Source organism: Capsicum annuum, chromosome 6 (genome assembly GCF_002878395.1).
Source record: "Capsicum annuum cultivar UCD-10X-F1 chromosome 6, UCD10Xv1.1, whole genome shotgun sequence".
In the NCBI taxonomy this organism is placed as follows: Eukaryota; Viridiplantae; Streptophyta; class Magnoliopsida; order Solanales; family Solanaceae; genus Capsicum; species Capsicum annuum.
Genome location: NC_061116.1, coordinates 91,635,519 through 91,652,429, shown reverse-complemented (window position 1 = coordinate 91,652,429; position 16,911 = coordinate 91,635,519). Strand labels below are relative to the sequence as shown.

Sequence of the window (16,911 nt, the reverse complement as noted above, 5' to 3'; positions counted from 1 at the left end):
GGAGCGAGTAGTGGAGCTGAGAGTAAGGAAAGGTCTGGTCCATTTTCGAGAACCAATTAGGATGCATGCCAGGGAGATCTACAACGAAAGTCATCCATCTGGTGAGGAGATTGATGGAGAAATACCGAAAAACAAAACGGGACTTACATATAGCATTCATTGACATTAAGAAGGCCTATGAAAACGTTGCAAGAGAAGTCCTTTGGAGGTGTCTGGAGGCCAGAGGTGTAATAATGGCTTAGATAAGGGCAATAAAGGACATGTATGATAGAGCTAAAATGTAGGTTGTTGATTTGTGAATATTTAAAATTTGATTTTATAGGATCTTAATTGATTTGATAAAATTATATCTGACTTGTTGTAGATAGTTTAGGTAATTAAATCAAAAAGATCACATCTTGATTGTCATATCTGCTAGAATCAAGCAATTTGATTCTATTATGTTTGCTTTCCTGTACTATAAATTTGTAGCTCTCATATGAATAAAATGTACACTTTTGGTACCAATCTTACATGGTATCAGAGCAGCTTTATTCTTTTGTTGTTGATGACTAAAACAGCATTTACTGGGCTACATCACCCAACGGCATTAACAGAAGCCGAGAGTTCTGTTAACAAAGTCCTAACCAAGACAACAATGAACCAAGGCGGCAATTCTTCTCATTTTTCCTTTTAGCTTACTTTTCACAAGCTGAATGGAAAGAATTATTTGGAGTGGGCGCAATCTATCCGTTTGGCAATTGATGGTCGAGGAAAACTTAGGCACTTGACTAGAGAAACGAGAAAGCCTAAACCAGGAGACTCGAAAATGAACACCTGAAGCTCAGAAAACTCGATGATAATTGCTTGACTACTAAACTCCATGGAACCAACAATAGGTAAACCATATTTATTTTTCCCGCTACTAGGGATGTCTGGGAGACGGTTAGAGAAACTTATTCTGATGTAGAAAATGCCTCTCAGATTTTTTAATTAAAAATTAAACTGTGGAAAGTGAGGCAGAAAGAGACGTGTTACTCTTTTCGATAATGAGATGATTTCCCTGTGGCAAGAATTAGATCAATGCTATAATGATGAATGGGAATGTTTGAAGGATAGCGTAAAAGCAATGAAAAAGGAAGAAAGTAAGAAGGTATATCTATTTTTAGCAGCGTTGAACCAAGACTTTGACGAACTTCGTTCTCGACTTCTTGGAAAAAATTTGTTGCCCACTTTGAGGGAAACATTTTCTGAAATTAGGCGTGATGAAACAAGGAATGTTATGTTAAAAAAGACTTCAATTTGGAAGCAAAAAATATAGTCATCTGCTTTAGTTGCTGCGAAAAATGAGAATGATAAGAAAAAAAAGTTGTGTGATTTTTGCAAAAAATACTGGCACACTCGTGAGACTTGCTGGAAGATCCATGGAAAACTGCCCATCGAGAACAAAAAAGGGCAAAAAACCATGGTCATCAAGCCTTTCAGTGTACCAGCGAAGAATCAGGGTTGACATCTTCTTCAGAAATGCCACCATTAACCAAGGAACAACTAGAGCTACTACACAAACTTCTCCAATCTCAACTCCAATCCAGTAAACCTAGTCCCTCTACTCTCACTTGTACTTTTACCCAAACATGTAATGTGCCATTGTTTTTTTTAGTATAGATTCTACTAATATAAGCTCTTGGATCATAGATTTAGGGGCTAGTGATCACATGACATGGAACTTCCATATTTTCTCGACTTAAAGTTCTTTAGCAAAGTCAAAGTTGCTGATGGTTCTTCCCACCAATTGTTGGGAAAGGGACAATCAAACTAAACCCTTTTATGACTCTTTTTATGTCCTTCATGTTCCAAAATTATCTTATAATCTTTTGTCCATCAAGTTGACTCAAAACCTTAATTGACGTGCTATCCTTGACGATATTTCATGTGTATTCCAAGACAAGGTCTCGAGGAGAAGGACTGGCAATGCTAGAGAGTCTGAAGGTCTCTATTTTCTTAAAGATGGCGGCAATTCAATAACTTTTAGTTCATCTTTTTTGAACTCTGCTAGTTGATAATAAAGTCATGTTATGGCACTATCGCCTTGGTCATCCTAGTTTTCATTACTTGAAACTCTTGTTACCACAGTTGTTTATGAATAAAACTACATCCTTTTTTCAATGTGAATTTTGAGAAATGGTTGAACACAGACGTTCATCTTTTTCATCCCAAAGTTACCATACCACAAAACCCTTTTAAGTTAATCTATAGTGATGTTTAGGGACCTTTTAGGATAGCAACCGTAAATGGAAAAAGGTGGTTTGAATTTTTCATAGATGATCACATGAAACTAACTTAGGTGTACCGATTGAAAGACAAAAGGGAAGTAAAACATATATTTGAGGCTTTTTATGTTATGGTTGAGACACAATTTCATGAGAAGATTCAAATATTTCGCAGTGATAATAGGAGAGAGTTTTTTAATGACCACCTAAGCAATTTTTTCACTTCTAAAGGAATAGTGCACCAAAGTTCATGTCCCGATACACCCCAACAAAATAGAGTAGCGGAGAGAAAAAATAGGCACCTTATGGAAGTAACTAGAGCCTCAATGTTCACAAGTGGAGTCCCTAAATTTCTTTGGGGGACAAGCTCTTCTGACATCCACCTATCTTATTAATAGGATGCCTTCCCGTGTTCTAAGTTTTAAAACCCCTTTCAATATGTTCAAGACATACTTCCCAACTTCTAAATTGACAACTGATCTATCTTTGAAAGTTTTTGGGTGTAGTGTATTTGTTCATGTTCATGACCATAATAGGACTAAACATGATCCACATGCTAAAAAATGTGTTTTTGTTGGCTATGCCCCTAGTCAAGAAGGTTACAAGTGTTGTTACCAATTACTAGAAAGGTTATTGTCACAATGGATGTCACTTTTTTTGAATCACAACTGTTTTTTGAAGCTCATCTTCAAGGGGGAGAAACATAGTGAAGATTCGAGGGATGATAAATCTTCTTGACCTCACATGTGAGAAACAAAAGGATCCAGGCTTTATGATAGATACAGGAAATAGTTTTTTAGTAATAAAAACCTAGAAAAGGTAAGAGATCCTAACTTAAATAATGAAAATAAGGATACTGAGGCAATAGAGATTTTAATGATACAATTAATGACAAGAACAGGGAACACATGAGAAGAAACCGAAATCAAGAAAAAAAAATCAAGGACTCTTATCAGAACCAAATGTCCGACCCTCAAGATCTTACTGACACACAAGGTAATTCTCTAGAACCCAACTCTGATTTACCCCTTGTTAGTTTAGACCTTGATCTTCCAATTGCCAAACGTAAAGGGGTAAGTAAAGTCACCAACTATCCCATGGAAAATTTTGGGTCATATAGAAACTTATCCCCTTCTTATATAGCTTTTCTTTCTCAATTATCTGGAATGGAGATACCGAGAAATGTGCAGGATGCTTTGAACGTTCCCGAGTGGAAGGGAGGCAATTCTTGAGGAGATGAACGCTCTGGAGAGAAATGAAACCTGGAAAATGGAGGAACTACCTCACTGAAAGAAACTAGTGGGCTGCAAGTGGGTGTTCACCATCAAATTTAAATCAGATAGGTCCCTAGAGAGGTATAAGGCACGTTTGGTAGCAAAAGGATTCACTCAGACTTACGGGAATGACTATTTTGAGACATTTGCTCCAGTTGCCAAATTCAATTCAATAAGGGTTCTTCTGACCATTGCGGCCAACCTTGATTGGCCCCTCCAACAACTAGACATAAAGAATGCATTCTTGAATGGAAAACTCGAAGAAGTGGTCTACATGGACCCTCCTCCAGGTTTTGAAAAAAGGTATGGAACTAGAGTGTGCAAGCTAAAGAAATCTCTCTACGGGCTCAAACAATCTCCAAGAGCTTAGTTTGAGAGGTTTACTCAGTTTGTGAAAAATCAAGGGTACACTCAAGGGCAAGCAAATCCATGTTCATTCGACATTCTTTTGAGGGAATGACAACTATTCTGATAGTGTATGGTGATGATATTATACTTACAGGAGATGACTTGTCCGAAATGGAGAATCTAAAAAAACAGTTGGTCTCGGAGTTTGAGATTAAAAATCTGGGCCAGTTGAAATATTTTCTTGGCATAAAAGTAGCGAGATCAAAAGAAGGCATTATGGTGTCACAAAGGAAGTATGTACTAGATCTTCTAAGAGAGACGGGAATGAGTGGTTGTCGTCCCGCTAAAACACCCATTGATCCGAATATAAATATCGAAAATAAAGAAGGAAATTTAGTTGACCACAATCAATATCAAAGACTAGTAGGGAAGTTAATCTACTTGTCACATACTCGACTAGTTTTTTCTGTAAGCTTAGTCGGTCAGTTTATGCACTCCCCAAAGGAAGAGCACCAAGAAGCGGTCTACAAGATCCTAAGATAATCTTAAAAGTTCTCCAGGAAAAGGATTGTTTAGGATTGTTTTTCAGAAAAAGTCAACATAGGGGCATTGAAGCTTTACAGATGCAGACGAGGCAGGTTCTACTACTGACATGAGGCCCACATCGGGATAATTGTACATTTATCTGGGAAAATCTTGTGACCTGGACGAGTAAAAAGCAGAATGTTATAGCCCGTAGCAGTGCTAAAGCTGAATACCGATCTATGGCCCATGGGATTTGTGAAATGATTTGGCTCAAGAAGATAATGGAAGAACTCAAAAAACCGTTTGGTTCACCAATGAAGTTGAAATGTGACAATAAAGCGAACATAAGTATTGCTCACAATCCAGTTCAACATGATAGAACAAAACATGTTGAAGTGGATAGGCACTTAATAAAAGAGAAGATTGAAGAAGGAAATTTGTGCATGCCTTTCGTCCCAACAAATTAGCAAATTGCAGATATTTTCACAAAAGGCTTGTTTAAATCAAAATTTGAATTTCTTGTAAGAAAGTTAGGCATGACAGGTATTTACATACCAACTTGAGGGAGAGTGTTGATTTGTGAATATTTAAAATTTGATTTTATCGTATCTTAATTGATTTGATAAAATCATATCTGATTTGTTGTAGATAGTTTAGGTAATTAGATCAAAAAGATCATATCTTAATTGTAATATCTGTTGGAATCAAGTGATTTGATTCTGTTATGTTTGCTTTCCTGTACTATAAATTTGTAGCTCTCTGATGAATAAAATGTACACTTTTGGTACCAATCTTACACAAGTTATAATGGTAGGAGGAGACTCGGAGCATCTTCCTGTAGAAATGGGGTTGCACTAGGGATTAACACTTAGTCCATTTCTCTTTTCCGTGGTGATGGATGTATTGACGCGGTGCATCTAAGATGAAGTGCCTTGGTGCATGTTATTTGCATATGACATAATACTGATTGATGAGATGTAATCGGAGTGAATGATAAGTCAGAGGTATACAGAACAATGGAAGCTAAAGGGTTTAAGTTGAGCAGGATCAAATGGAGCATTTGGAGTGTAAATTCAGTGAAGGTTATAGGAAGAAGGCGTGGAAGTGCGACTAGACACACAGACTCTCCCTAAAAAGGATAGTTTCAAATATCTTGGTTCCATTCTCCAAGGTGGTGGGGACATTGATGGTGATGGCATTCATCGTATTAGTGAAACGAGGATGAAGTGGGGACTTGCCTCCGGAGTCTTGGGTGATAAGAAGATATCATTGAAACTTAAAGGTAAGCTCTATAAAATGGTGGTTAGACCGACATTGTTGTAGGGGCGGCGTGTTGGCCAGTCAAAAACTCTCATGTTTAAAAGATGTATGTCGTAGAAATGAGGACGTTAAGATGGATGTATGGGCATACTAGGTGTGATTGAATTAGGAATAAGGACATTCGAGATAAGGTAGGAGTAGCCTCCGAGGTGGACAAGATAAAGAGAGATTGAGATAGTTTAGACATGTGATGCGAGGTTTATAAGCCCCAGTGAAAAGGTGCTAGAGTGCTAGAGGTTGGATATAGTAGGCACAAATAAGGGTAGAGGTAGGTCGAAAAAGTATTGAGGAGACGATTAGACAGGACATGGCACATATTTAGGTTACTAAGAACGTAACGTTAGATAAGGGGTAGGTGGAGGACGTGCATTAGAGTAGAAGGTTAGTTGTTGAGTACGAGTGTTGGCGTGCACTAGTCGTAGTATGGTAGCATATGGTTTAGCCGTAGATATCAATCTTTGTTGTCGTTTATTGTGTATTTATTATCGCACTATTTTGTGATTGATTATTGTTTTTATGGTAAATGTTGCAGTATCTTGCGTTGCCATATTATCTTCAATGTGCTCCTCTTTTTTGCACCTGGATTTGCTATACTTGAGACGAAGATCTATCGAAAACAGCCTCGTTACTTCGTCTGAGGTAGTAGTATGGACTGCTTCACTTTACCCTTCCAGACCCCCACTTTGTGGGGATATACTGGGTACGTTGTTGTTGTTGTAGACCTCACTTATGGAATTTTACTGGGTACGGTGTTGTGTTTAATAGGTGTTGATCTGCTTGGCTATGACTTTCCGTTTTTCAACCAATAATTCGACTATGAACTTGTACATTCAAGAAATAAGAAATGAGGCAAATGGGCTTAAAGTCTTTCAATTCAATAGCTCATATTCTTTTTGAAATTATTACTACAAAGGTAGCATTAAAGCTCATCTCAAAAACCTGTTGAGAGTGGAAGTCCTAGAGATCAAGAAGTATGTTATCCTTCAAGATAACCCAAAAAGCTGGAAGGAACACAAAGAAAAAACATCTGGCCCAGGTGTTGCCAACTGCACAAAGTTTGACTCCATCTAATATTTCCTTCCGCTCAAATTGTCTTTCCAACCAAACTTTTCTTCTGTGGAGATCCCAAGATTCCCTTGCAAGTTGAAATCTGATCTCCAATTCTCTGATTCCTTATAAAGCTCCTGGTAGAAACTCATAATAGAGTTTTTAATGCCCTAAAAATAAGTTCCCCTTCTACCTTCAAAATATCAAAAGAGTTGAATCTCTTAGGAGCAATGGCCACCTTGTTGTGGTGATATTGGTGTTTTTATCAACATATTTTACCATTGGACCCTAAATCTTTGTCTCTGAGCTATTTCCTCATTTCTAACTACTTCTTCAAACTACATCGTTAGATGTGCCTTTTGCAATTGTTCATCTACAGTTAGTGTTCTATGTCTATAATCTTGAATAGATTCCAAGTTGCTAACTTGTGATAGAATCTTATCCTTTCTTTCCAGTTGTTTCGGTTTACTTTGTTCCATTCTTTGAGTTTGCATTGTAATAGGCTTAACTTAAAGGCCAACGAGAAATTTGTAATAGGCTTAACTTAGAGGCCAACGGGAAATCATGTACTCCGATCACAATGAAGGAAGACCACCAATTCTCCATCGTGTCTTTGAATTCCTTCTCCTTAGGCAACAATTTTCAAATTTGAAGTAAGATACCTTGAAATTCCCGCCCACGAGTTAGCATAATAGGAATGTGGTCGGAGCGCAATTGCGGGTGAACACTTTGATTTGCCAAAAACTCTTATCCCATTAAGTAGAATACAAAATTATTTTATGCACATCTATGGTTATATCCTCTTCTCTAAGTGTAAGACCCTCCAAATAAAGAAGGGTTTAGCAACTCCAAGTCATTTATACAAGTATAAAAAACAGTCATAGTCTGTTGCCGATGGAAATCTGGAGACACTAAAGTCACCACAAACTACCCAAGAACCATCACAAATTTCTTTTATTACAAACGATTCCGACCACAACTCTTCTCTCTCCCTCATATCACATTCGACATAGAAAACAAAAAGGTACCAAGTCAGGTCTTGGTTGATCCCAAAGAATTCATGAGAATCTAGTTCCACTACCTATGAGCACGTCCTTCCACACACTCTTGTCCCATAGAACAATTATGCCTCCACTTATTTCTATAGAGGCCATCCAAACCCCTCTAATCTATTTGTTTCCCATAGCAGTTGAAAAAAATTTCCTATTGTCCCCCATAGTTTTGTCTCTACAAACATATATATGTCAGCTCCTAATTGCTGCACCAATGATACTTATATTTTATGTCAATGATAAGATTTGAGTTCTTTTGGTACCTGCTAGTTGGTGTTGCTTGGCAGTTGGTGTTGCTTGGCTCATTTGATAGTGACAAAGTTTTCACTTACAGTTTTTTTTATCCAGTTTCGTAAATAGAATCTCCACTTCTTTTTCATGGCCATTGAACAAAACCCCCAAATACTTGCTTAGTGGGATAATGTTGTTTTGAACCCATGTTGTCGATCTGACCTCGACCTCACTGTTGAGACATTACATTTAATGGATAGGATTGAATTGAGATAGGGTCCTCACAAGACACCAATTGAATTTCTATATTTTCCCATGTTTTCCGACTGCTCTCTTAGGGACAAAGGTAAAGAACCTCGGAAAGATCCAATTTTACTGGTTCATCGAGATGATCATCTTCCTTATTCGAAGTTGCGCAAATGTTGAATGTCGCCTTCTCTAATTCCATGAAAACATCAATTCCACTATGTGTTCAAAGAAAATTAAGGTGCTCTGAAAATTGTCTTTAACAAAAGGCTCTTGGGCAGTTCTTCTTTGGCTAATTCTAGGCCTTAATTAAGAGGACCAGTATCGCACCCTTAGGCGAAAGCCAAAACATATATTTTTAAATTCTAATGTACCCCAATTTTAAAAGTTTCGTGCTCTAGATGAGATCCCCTTTCACCATAAGGTTGACCTTGAAGCAAGTTAACAGAGCCCTTCTTTTGTGCTTTTGTGTCGCATATCTTTCCATCCTATGCTACCAAGACAGGTTGTACCTCTCCTAAAAAAACCCTTTTCTCACTCCCACTGAACTACTGTCTCCCTTCTCCAGTTTACGGTGAGTCACCAAGCCTCTAACCATACTGGGAGTGTGAATGCCAAGTCACTATTGGCGATGCCAAAATCTTCTCCAGTAGTCCTTTAACGCGAACTCTAGCCCATCTCAAATGATTCTTCATCTTGGATTCCACTTTTGTCTCAAACCACCCACCACACTTTTCTCCGGTCTTCTTCAAAATGAATTTGACCAAAGGTAAGTGGTGACCGAATTGTACAGACTCTAGAACAAACTGAAACTTGTATGGCTTGGGAAGCTTCCCGTTGTTGGTGATCACCACTAAGTTTTAGCTATCTGTTCTACCTCCTCCAATCCCCTATTAAAATATGCTATGTCGCTGCTCTGGATCGGAATTCAAAGAGGAACTGGATGCCACTCATGTCATAGACCAGGATTCCTTGAGCACCTTTCCAGGTTATTTTGAGCTCATCTCCTAACATCATTGCAAGTTGGAGTGTTTTCCACACCATAAAACTTCCCAACCAAGCATCTACCTAGAAGGTCCTTGCCATCTAAATTTTGATGTGCACAGATGAACTAACCTTGTTCATCATCAGCTCTCTCTCCGAGTCCATATGTTCTTGTCTAGCGTTTCTTTGCAACTCCTCTCCCCTACCATCGATGTAGCATATTTTTTGAGATTTTGTGTTATTAGATTCCTATTAATGAAGTTCTCTATCTTTGTTACCAATATACTCCATCCCTCATCAAATAAGATTTATCTAACGTTTTAGAAAGAGACCTGCTAAGTAGGTGTATGATTGTGGGGTTTTGTAATCATGGAATTGGAATTCCTACTTGCTCTGGTTTCAGGAGGTGGATTGGCAATAAATGGAGTCATATAAGAGGGATTCAAATTTATGAAATGTATGGTTCTCATCTTTTTTTTTAGTTTCCAACAGGGAAAATGACGGAACACAATATGTTAGGGGTGTGGAAATGAAGGCAGGCAACATGGTATCTCAAATGGTGATCTCCAACCGGAGGTTGTTTGTCAGCATGGAAGAAACGAGACTGGTCCTGGATCAGAGACATTGGTCCTCCTCTTTATCTGTGGTCTCACAATATTATGAATGAAGTTGTCGATTACTGTGGTAGCTAACTGGAAACCGAGGAGGGAACCAACCTCAAAAATCATTTGATGAGGGCTCAAATCAAGATAAAGGGTTCTCTGGATGAGATCCCTAAATTTGTTGAAATAGAAGGTGTGAGTTGTGTATAAAGATCCCTATTTGGTGTGAATTGCCGGTGATCATGAAAAGGACACTGGCAGAGATGAAGACATTGGGGAAGGTACGCCTAAAACCTATGAACAAGCAGAAGCTACACAGCCTATTTGTATCGATGAGATAGAGCACGTAGGCCAAGCAGTGGGGCTTTTAAAGTGTGATAGCCTTTATATTAGCTCAAAAAGATCGTACCAATTATTACTTGTCATTTGTTTCTCCATCCTATGGTTATCTAGAGAAAAGAGAAGACACATCCAGCATCAATTGATAAAAATAAAGTTGTATATTTCTAGCCATGGCTACAAGATTCAAAGGACGGGAAAAGGGAAAATGAAAACAAGAAAGAGGAGATTCTCAGGATTGAATCAGAGTACCGAACGCAATGGTGGCAGCCGTGACGGAATCGCGACAGAGGCGGAGAGGAACAATCGTGCAAAGCTTGAGGGCCATGGCTGGGTCGTCGGAGCTGGCAATTGTGGCTGCCGCTGCTCCACCACCAAGGGCGGTGGTGGCCACTAACAGCTTGGTTGTGGCGCGCCACAGAGACCGACCAGCCATTTCCTGAACTTCGACGAAAAATGTTATGCTAACCACAAACCAGAATAATATTCTATTTCCAACATTAGCCCCGCGGTTTAATGCCCACTCAACCGCCTCACTTCCCTGGCCACGTTTTCTCTTCTTTATCATCTTACATCGACTTTTTTCCATCTTGGTTGTGTTTGGTATATTTTTTCTGGAAAATATTTTTTTTGTTTGGTTGTAGTATAATTTTGAAAAATATTTTTGAAAAGAACTTATTTTTCTTCCTCCGAAAGAAAATGATTTCACTTGTGGGCAAAGGAAAGTCATTTTCTATAAAATATTGAGATGTGATTTATTAGAATTTTGAACCAAAATATGAATACAGTGATCAAAATAGGTCATTTATTTAATAAGTTATCAAAATTGGTCAAACATAATAATTTATTACATTTCATACCTTTTTTTAGCAGTTTGATAGTGGATGTGTACATTGAAAATGTTTTAATAAAACGTAGTAATAATTTATTATGTTTTACAAAAAAATTTATAAAACGTAATAATTTATTAAGTTTTACAAAAAATTTTGTAAAAAATAATAATTTATTACGTTTACATGATTTGACATAAAGAAATGATATGATAATACACTGAGTTTTAAAAAAAAAATTATAAATTAAAACTTTATAACTTTTTTAAGTTTTATAAATTAAAATTTTTTATTACAATTTATAAATTATAACTTTTTATTCGTTTCTTACCAAAAAAGAAAATTAAAAAGTTATTGCTTCGTTTTGTCAAATCAAGTACCATCTAGCTCACTCTTTTTGACTTTTTCTTTCATAAATCGTATTAAAAGTTACTTTTTAATAAATAAAAAAATAAAAAATACATAATTATAAATTTATTTTATTAATATGTAATAAAAAATTACATTGTTTTCTAAATTTGGTCTGATGAATGTATAATTGTTGATGTTACATCTCATACAAACTAATCGAATGATTAAAAATATGTAGTTAAATATTATGTTTTAGAAAATATATTAGATTTTTAATTAGAGGTTCACGCTCATGTAAAGTTTAAATTTAGGTAAAAAAAATATATTTTCTATTCACCAACCAAACACCATAAAATATTTTTCGGAAAATATTTTTCACTCAGCAACCAAACATAAGAAAATAAGTAAAACACCAACTTATTTTCTATGAAAATATTTTCTAGGAAAACATTTTCCATGAAAAATATTTTCCATCATACCAAACACACCCCTTATTTTCTGACTTCTTGTGTGTGTTATTAAGAAAATTAAACAAAAGATGTCATCCAAGTTTGATTTAAAATATTGGTGATACTTTGTAATACCCCGTACTTTTCCTAGCTTGAAAAGTTTCCCAAGAATATTAGAAGCTTTCTTCGAAAGATGAATCCACTTTTTTACACGTGGTATTTTCAAGATTTTCACTTTTTGTCATGTGAAAAATTCAATAAGCCTTCCATCGATACCAAATTCGACACTCAGGTGAAAGGTTAGATCCTTTTTAGTGAGACAGTGTATCACTTGAGCTTCAGCGCATCGCGGAGATAGCTCAAATGGCAATTGTCAATTTCCAGTGTTGCTCTGCAATAGTGGCACATCGCGTCAAACTTCTAGGTCGCAGACAAGGTGACAACGCGATAGCTCCACGTCATACCACCGTGCAATTTCCCATTTGTCACTTTCCAGTGACTTGGCACGTCACACCAAGGATGAAAATCGAAAAAAATTTCTCAGAAATTAAAGACGCGTCCAAGGTTAAAAGGGTCAATTTTCTACCCCTGTTTAAACCCAATAGCACATGATTTAGCCATTCTTCACCCAAAATATATCAGTTTCTCTCAAGTTTCACTCAATAACAATCTAAGGTTTCTATTGGGGATTCAAATTCAAAAAGGTTTCACCATCAATCTTCACGAAATCACGAACTAAGGTATGCATAGTGTTCATTCATGGACTCCTTTCGTCCATAAAACCTGAGAATCTCTTTTCTAAGTTTATCTTTATTGATTTCTTTATGTATTTCATGTTGGGTTTGTTTTATTTATGTTGAGAATGAGCAATTGAATTCAAATCCATATTGGGTGATCAATTTTATATGGAATTGATTTATATAGATGTATATTTATGTGAACCTATAAATAAACCTTAGGATGATGAAATTAGAAATGAATCATGATGATTAATTGTTGTATAATGTTGTCTACATGTGCTATGCCTACCATGTGTATGATTAAATGCCTAGATAAAGGAACAATGGCCAACTAGTATGATATCATGAAATCTCCATGTATGTACAAGCTTATGCATATCACATGTTTGATGAAGTGTTTCAATATATGAATTATGAATTGTGTTGTTGGTTATGTGTTCAAGTAAGCTATGCTATGTTAGTTTCTTCTCATCGAGTCCTGGGGGTACTTGTACTCGAATATTTAGTTGTGTGCCTAGAGTCATGTCATGTTTTCATGATCTCCTCAATCAAGCTATTATCCATAGAACTCAGTCAGTCATGTGACTCTGGAAATCTCAGTAATTTCAGTAGCTCAGTATTCTCAATCAATCCTCAGAACTCAGTACATTCCATCAGTCAACGAAACTCAGTAAATTCAGTTTAGCTCCACTAGACAATACCACTAGTATTAGTTCAGTTCAGTTAATTAGCTCAATTCAGTGTTTTTTAGATAGAAGTAGAATTCAGCACCGAGCGAGCCTAGGGATGGGGACTCACCCGCTAGATAGGACTGAGATCCCTAGAAGCAATCCCTAAGTTCCATAACTACGTAGCCTGCATAAGTACAAGATGTCACCCGTTAGATAGGACTGACATACTCAGGGATCACCTGTTAGCGTATTTAAATGTATAGAACTGATCCCAGGGTTCACCCGCTAGATTAGGACTGACTCCATATTAGTTATCTTTATCAGTAGTGCGGTACTGACACTCTTCCAACTAAGGTTACAGGTTGGACCCCAGTTATCTTAGTATGGGGCATGTCGGTTAAATGATTATATCCCACAGTTTCAGTTACAGAATTAGGACTGTTAGATATAGTCAATTCAGCTCTGTAGTATAGATTTAGGACTGTCAGATATAGTCAATCCTTATTATTATAAATAGACCCCAGGATCACCCACCAGATAAAACTGATCTCAACTATGGTCAATTAGTATCAATAGCATCAGATGTAGAGATCACCCGATAGATAGGACTGATCTCAGATTCAGTTACTCAGATACAGTGTGGAACTCAACTAGTTCCATCAGGTTCAGGACTGTCAAATATAGTCACTCATGTTATCAGTTATATTAGTTATCAGAACTTATGTTATTAGCATTCAGCTTTAGGACTGTTAGATACAGTCAACCAGACTAGTTCTTCATAATCAGAACTGTCAGACACAATTATTCATGTATCAGAAACATAGTATCAGTCCCTCAGTATTCAGTAATACAGTATCAGTTTCTCATTCATCAGTGACTCAGATGTCAATGTCAGTTGACTTAGTAGTCAAAACTCAATATTCAGTCCTATCATGATCTCAGTTACAGTTACGTATGCATGCATGTATTCTCACGCTCATGTTAGTCAGTCAGTTAGTATTGTCCATGCATATGAACCTATTACATTCAACCTACCTTACTTGCATACCAGTATATTTAAATTATTGACGCATTTGCACTATGGTGTCTTATACCATAGGTTTAGAAGCACGAGCTCCAGAGAACCAGTAGCATCCTAGTTCAGCGATCAGAGTTAACAGCGAGTCCTCATCCTTCGAGGACATGATGATTTCATTACTAATTCAGTTTTCAATTTTTTTCAGTAGTCGAAGTTAGTTGGGGACATGTCTCATCAACTTCTCATTCAGATAGTTTAGAGGCTTTCAAACTATAGCATGTTAGACAGTTATTTCAGTTGTTTTGGTATTGTTATACCATATTTTTCAGTTATGTACTAGTATTGAACCTTATGGCCTTTCAGTTCATGTTTCCGCATTTACGATATTATTACTATTATTCAGTGCTCAGTTTACAGATACCAGCCATGGGTTAACTTGTGGTCCTTCGGGGTCATGGGCACTGTGTAGCATTTCGGGTACCAGATTCGAGGCGTTACATACTTGACCAAGCTTAAGGGTCAAAGTTATTTAAAAATTAACTAAGTTGATTGAAAATTCAGTTAGTATTTTTAAAACTTTTTAATCTTTTCTAAATTATAAATCAACCCACAACTAAATTTTTATTAAAATCAACTTTTCAAAAAGAATAACCCCCCATTTCTCCTCTCAAACGTCTCGACTTTCTTTGTCTCTCTCTCAAAAGAAACCATCCAACAACTGTTGTAAATCATTAACGACAGATTGACGCGACTTTCAATCTCCGATGACTTTCAACCTTCGGCGATAATAGTTTTGAGTTCTTCATTGTTTCTTTTCGACTTTAAACCATCAATTTCTCTCTCTTCATAGGTAAATGCTTTTCATTTTTGGGGGCTTTAAAAAAAATTAGGGTTTTTTAGTTATGAATAAAAAGATGAGTTAACTTCTCTTCTTGTATGGGTTAATAATTTTAGTATATGATGCTTAAAAACAAAATAAAAACTCAAGAAAATCCTAATTTGTGGTATTTCTTCTCTTAATATGATGGTTGATGTTAATGGGGTATATTTTTTTGAGTGAAATAGGATTTTCTTTTCTTGTTGTAGTTCTTGTTCTCGAACATTGTTGTATAAATAGTGAAACTTCAATTAAATTTTTTCGGAGACATCTGTTATGACCAAATCCAATATTAAATTTTTTAGTTAATGGTGCGTCTATGGAGGAAAACCCTTCAACAAACCTTCTTTAATACCCAACTAAACCCATAAAAACTCCTAATATCAGATGGAGTGAAGGGTCTAGACTAGTGCTTTACTGCATTAGTCTTCTGAGGCTCTACGTGAATACCCGCCCCTGAAATGATGTGCCTCAAAAAGGTAATGGACTTCAACCAAAATTCACACTTACTAAACTTTGCGTATAATTGACGGTCCTTGAGGATTTGCAACACTATCCTCAAATGGTCTTCATGCTTCTCCTCACTCTGAGAGTACACAGTATGTATCTTAAAGAAAATGACAAACATGTCTTAATACTGCTTGAAGACCCTGATCATTAGATCCATAAAGGTTACAGGAGCATTAGTTAGTCCAAATGACATAACTACAAACTCAAAGTGACCATACCGCATTTTGAAAGTAGTCTTCAAAATATCATACTCCTTGACTTTCAACTGGTGGTACCTCGACCTAAGGTCAATCTTGGAAAACTACTGAGCACCTTGAAGCTGCTTAAACAAATCATCGATCCTAGGAATAGGTATTTATTCTTGATGGTAACCTTGTTTATTTGTCTATAGTCTATACACATTCTGAGAGTGTCATCTTTCTTGCGCACGAATAGAACTAGAGCACCCCATGGGGAAACACTAGGTCTGATGAAACCCTTATATAAGAGATCCTCAAGCTGATTCTGTAACTCTTTGAGTTTGATTGGAGACATACCATATGGAGGGATAGAGATGGGCTGAGTATCAGGAAAAAGGTAATGTCGAACTCTATTTCTCTGTCTGGAGGTACCCCTGACAAATCATTGGGGAATACTTCTGGAAATTCACTAGCAACACAGACCGACTGAATTGTTGGGGTTTCAGACTTAGTATCTTTGACTCGAACCAAATGGTGGATACATTCTTTTGATATTAACCTTTTGGCCTTAAAGTAAGAGATGAAACGACCTTTGAAAGGCACTGAACTCCTTTGGAAGGCACTGAACTACCCTCCCACTCAAAGACTGACTCATCGGAAAACTAAAACTTCACCACGCGGGTACAACAATTGGCTGATGCATAACATGAGTGGAGACAATCCATGCCCAAAATAATATCGAAATCTATCATCTCGAACTCTACTAAGTCTGCTAAAATGACCTTATAAAGGAAGATAATAGGACATCCTCTATAGACTCACCGAGCTAAAACTGACTCGCCCACTAGAGTAGAGACAGAAAAGAGCTTAGGAAAATTTTCAGGGCTTACCCCAAAATGTACAGCAACAAGAGGGGTCACATAAGAAAGGTCAGATCCTAGGTCTAATAACACATATACATTAAAATGAAAGGCAGAAAGCATACCAGTGACAATATCTAGAAAACTCTCCTGCTCCTGATGGAAAGGTAAAGCATAAAATGGATTTTGGCATTAACCGTCATTGATAC

General features: G+C 36.9%; 1 protein-coding gene across 2 annotated transcripts in view; it reads right to left on the bottom strand.

The window, feature by feature from the left end:
• LOC107873342 (putative ABC1 protein At2g40090) overlaps window positions 1-10,838 on the bottom strand; it is a 67,915-nt gene extending 57,077 nt beyond the window's left edge. Inside the window, exon 1 of one of the 2 annotated variants that reach the window (XM_047414815.1) lies at window positions 10,470-10,838. In XM_047414815.1, coding sequence (XP_047270771.1) covers window positions 10,470-10,806 — 337 coding nt within the window. In that variant the 5' untranslated portion in view covers window positions 10,807-10,838. The remainder of the gene's footprint in view (window positions 1-10,469) is intronic. The other variant, XM_047414814.1, reaches the window with a different exon arrangement.
• Between the last annotated feature and the right edge of the window lie 6,073 nt (window positions 10,839-16,911).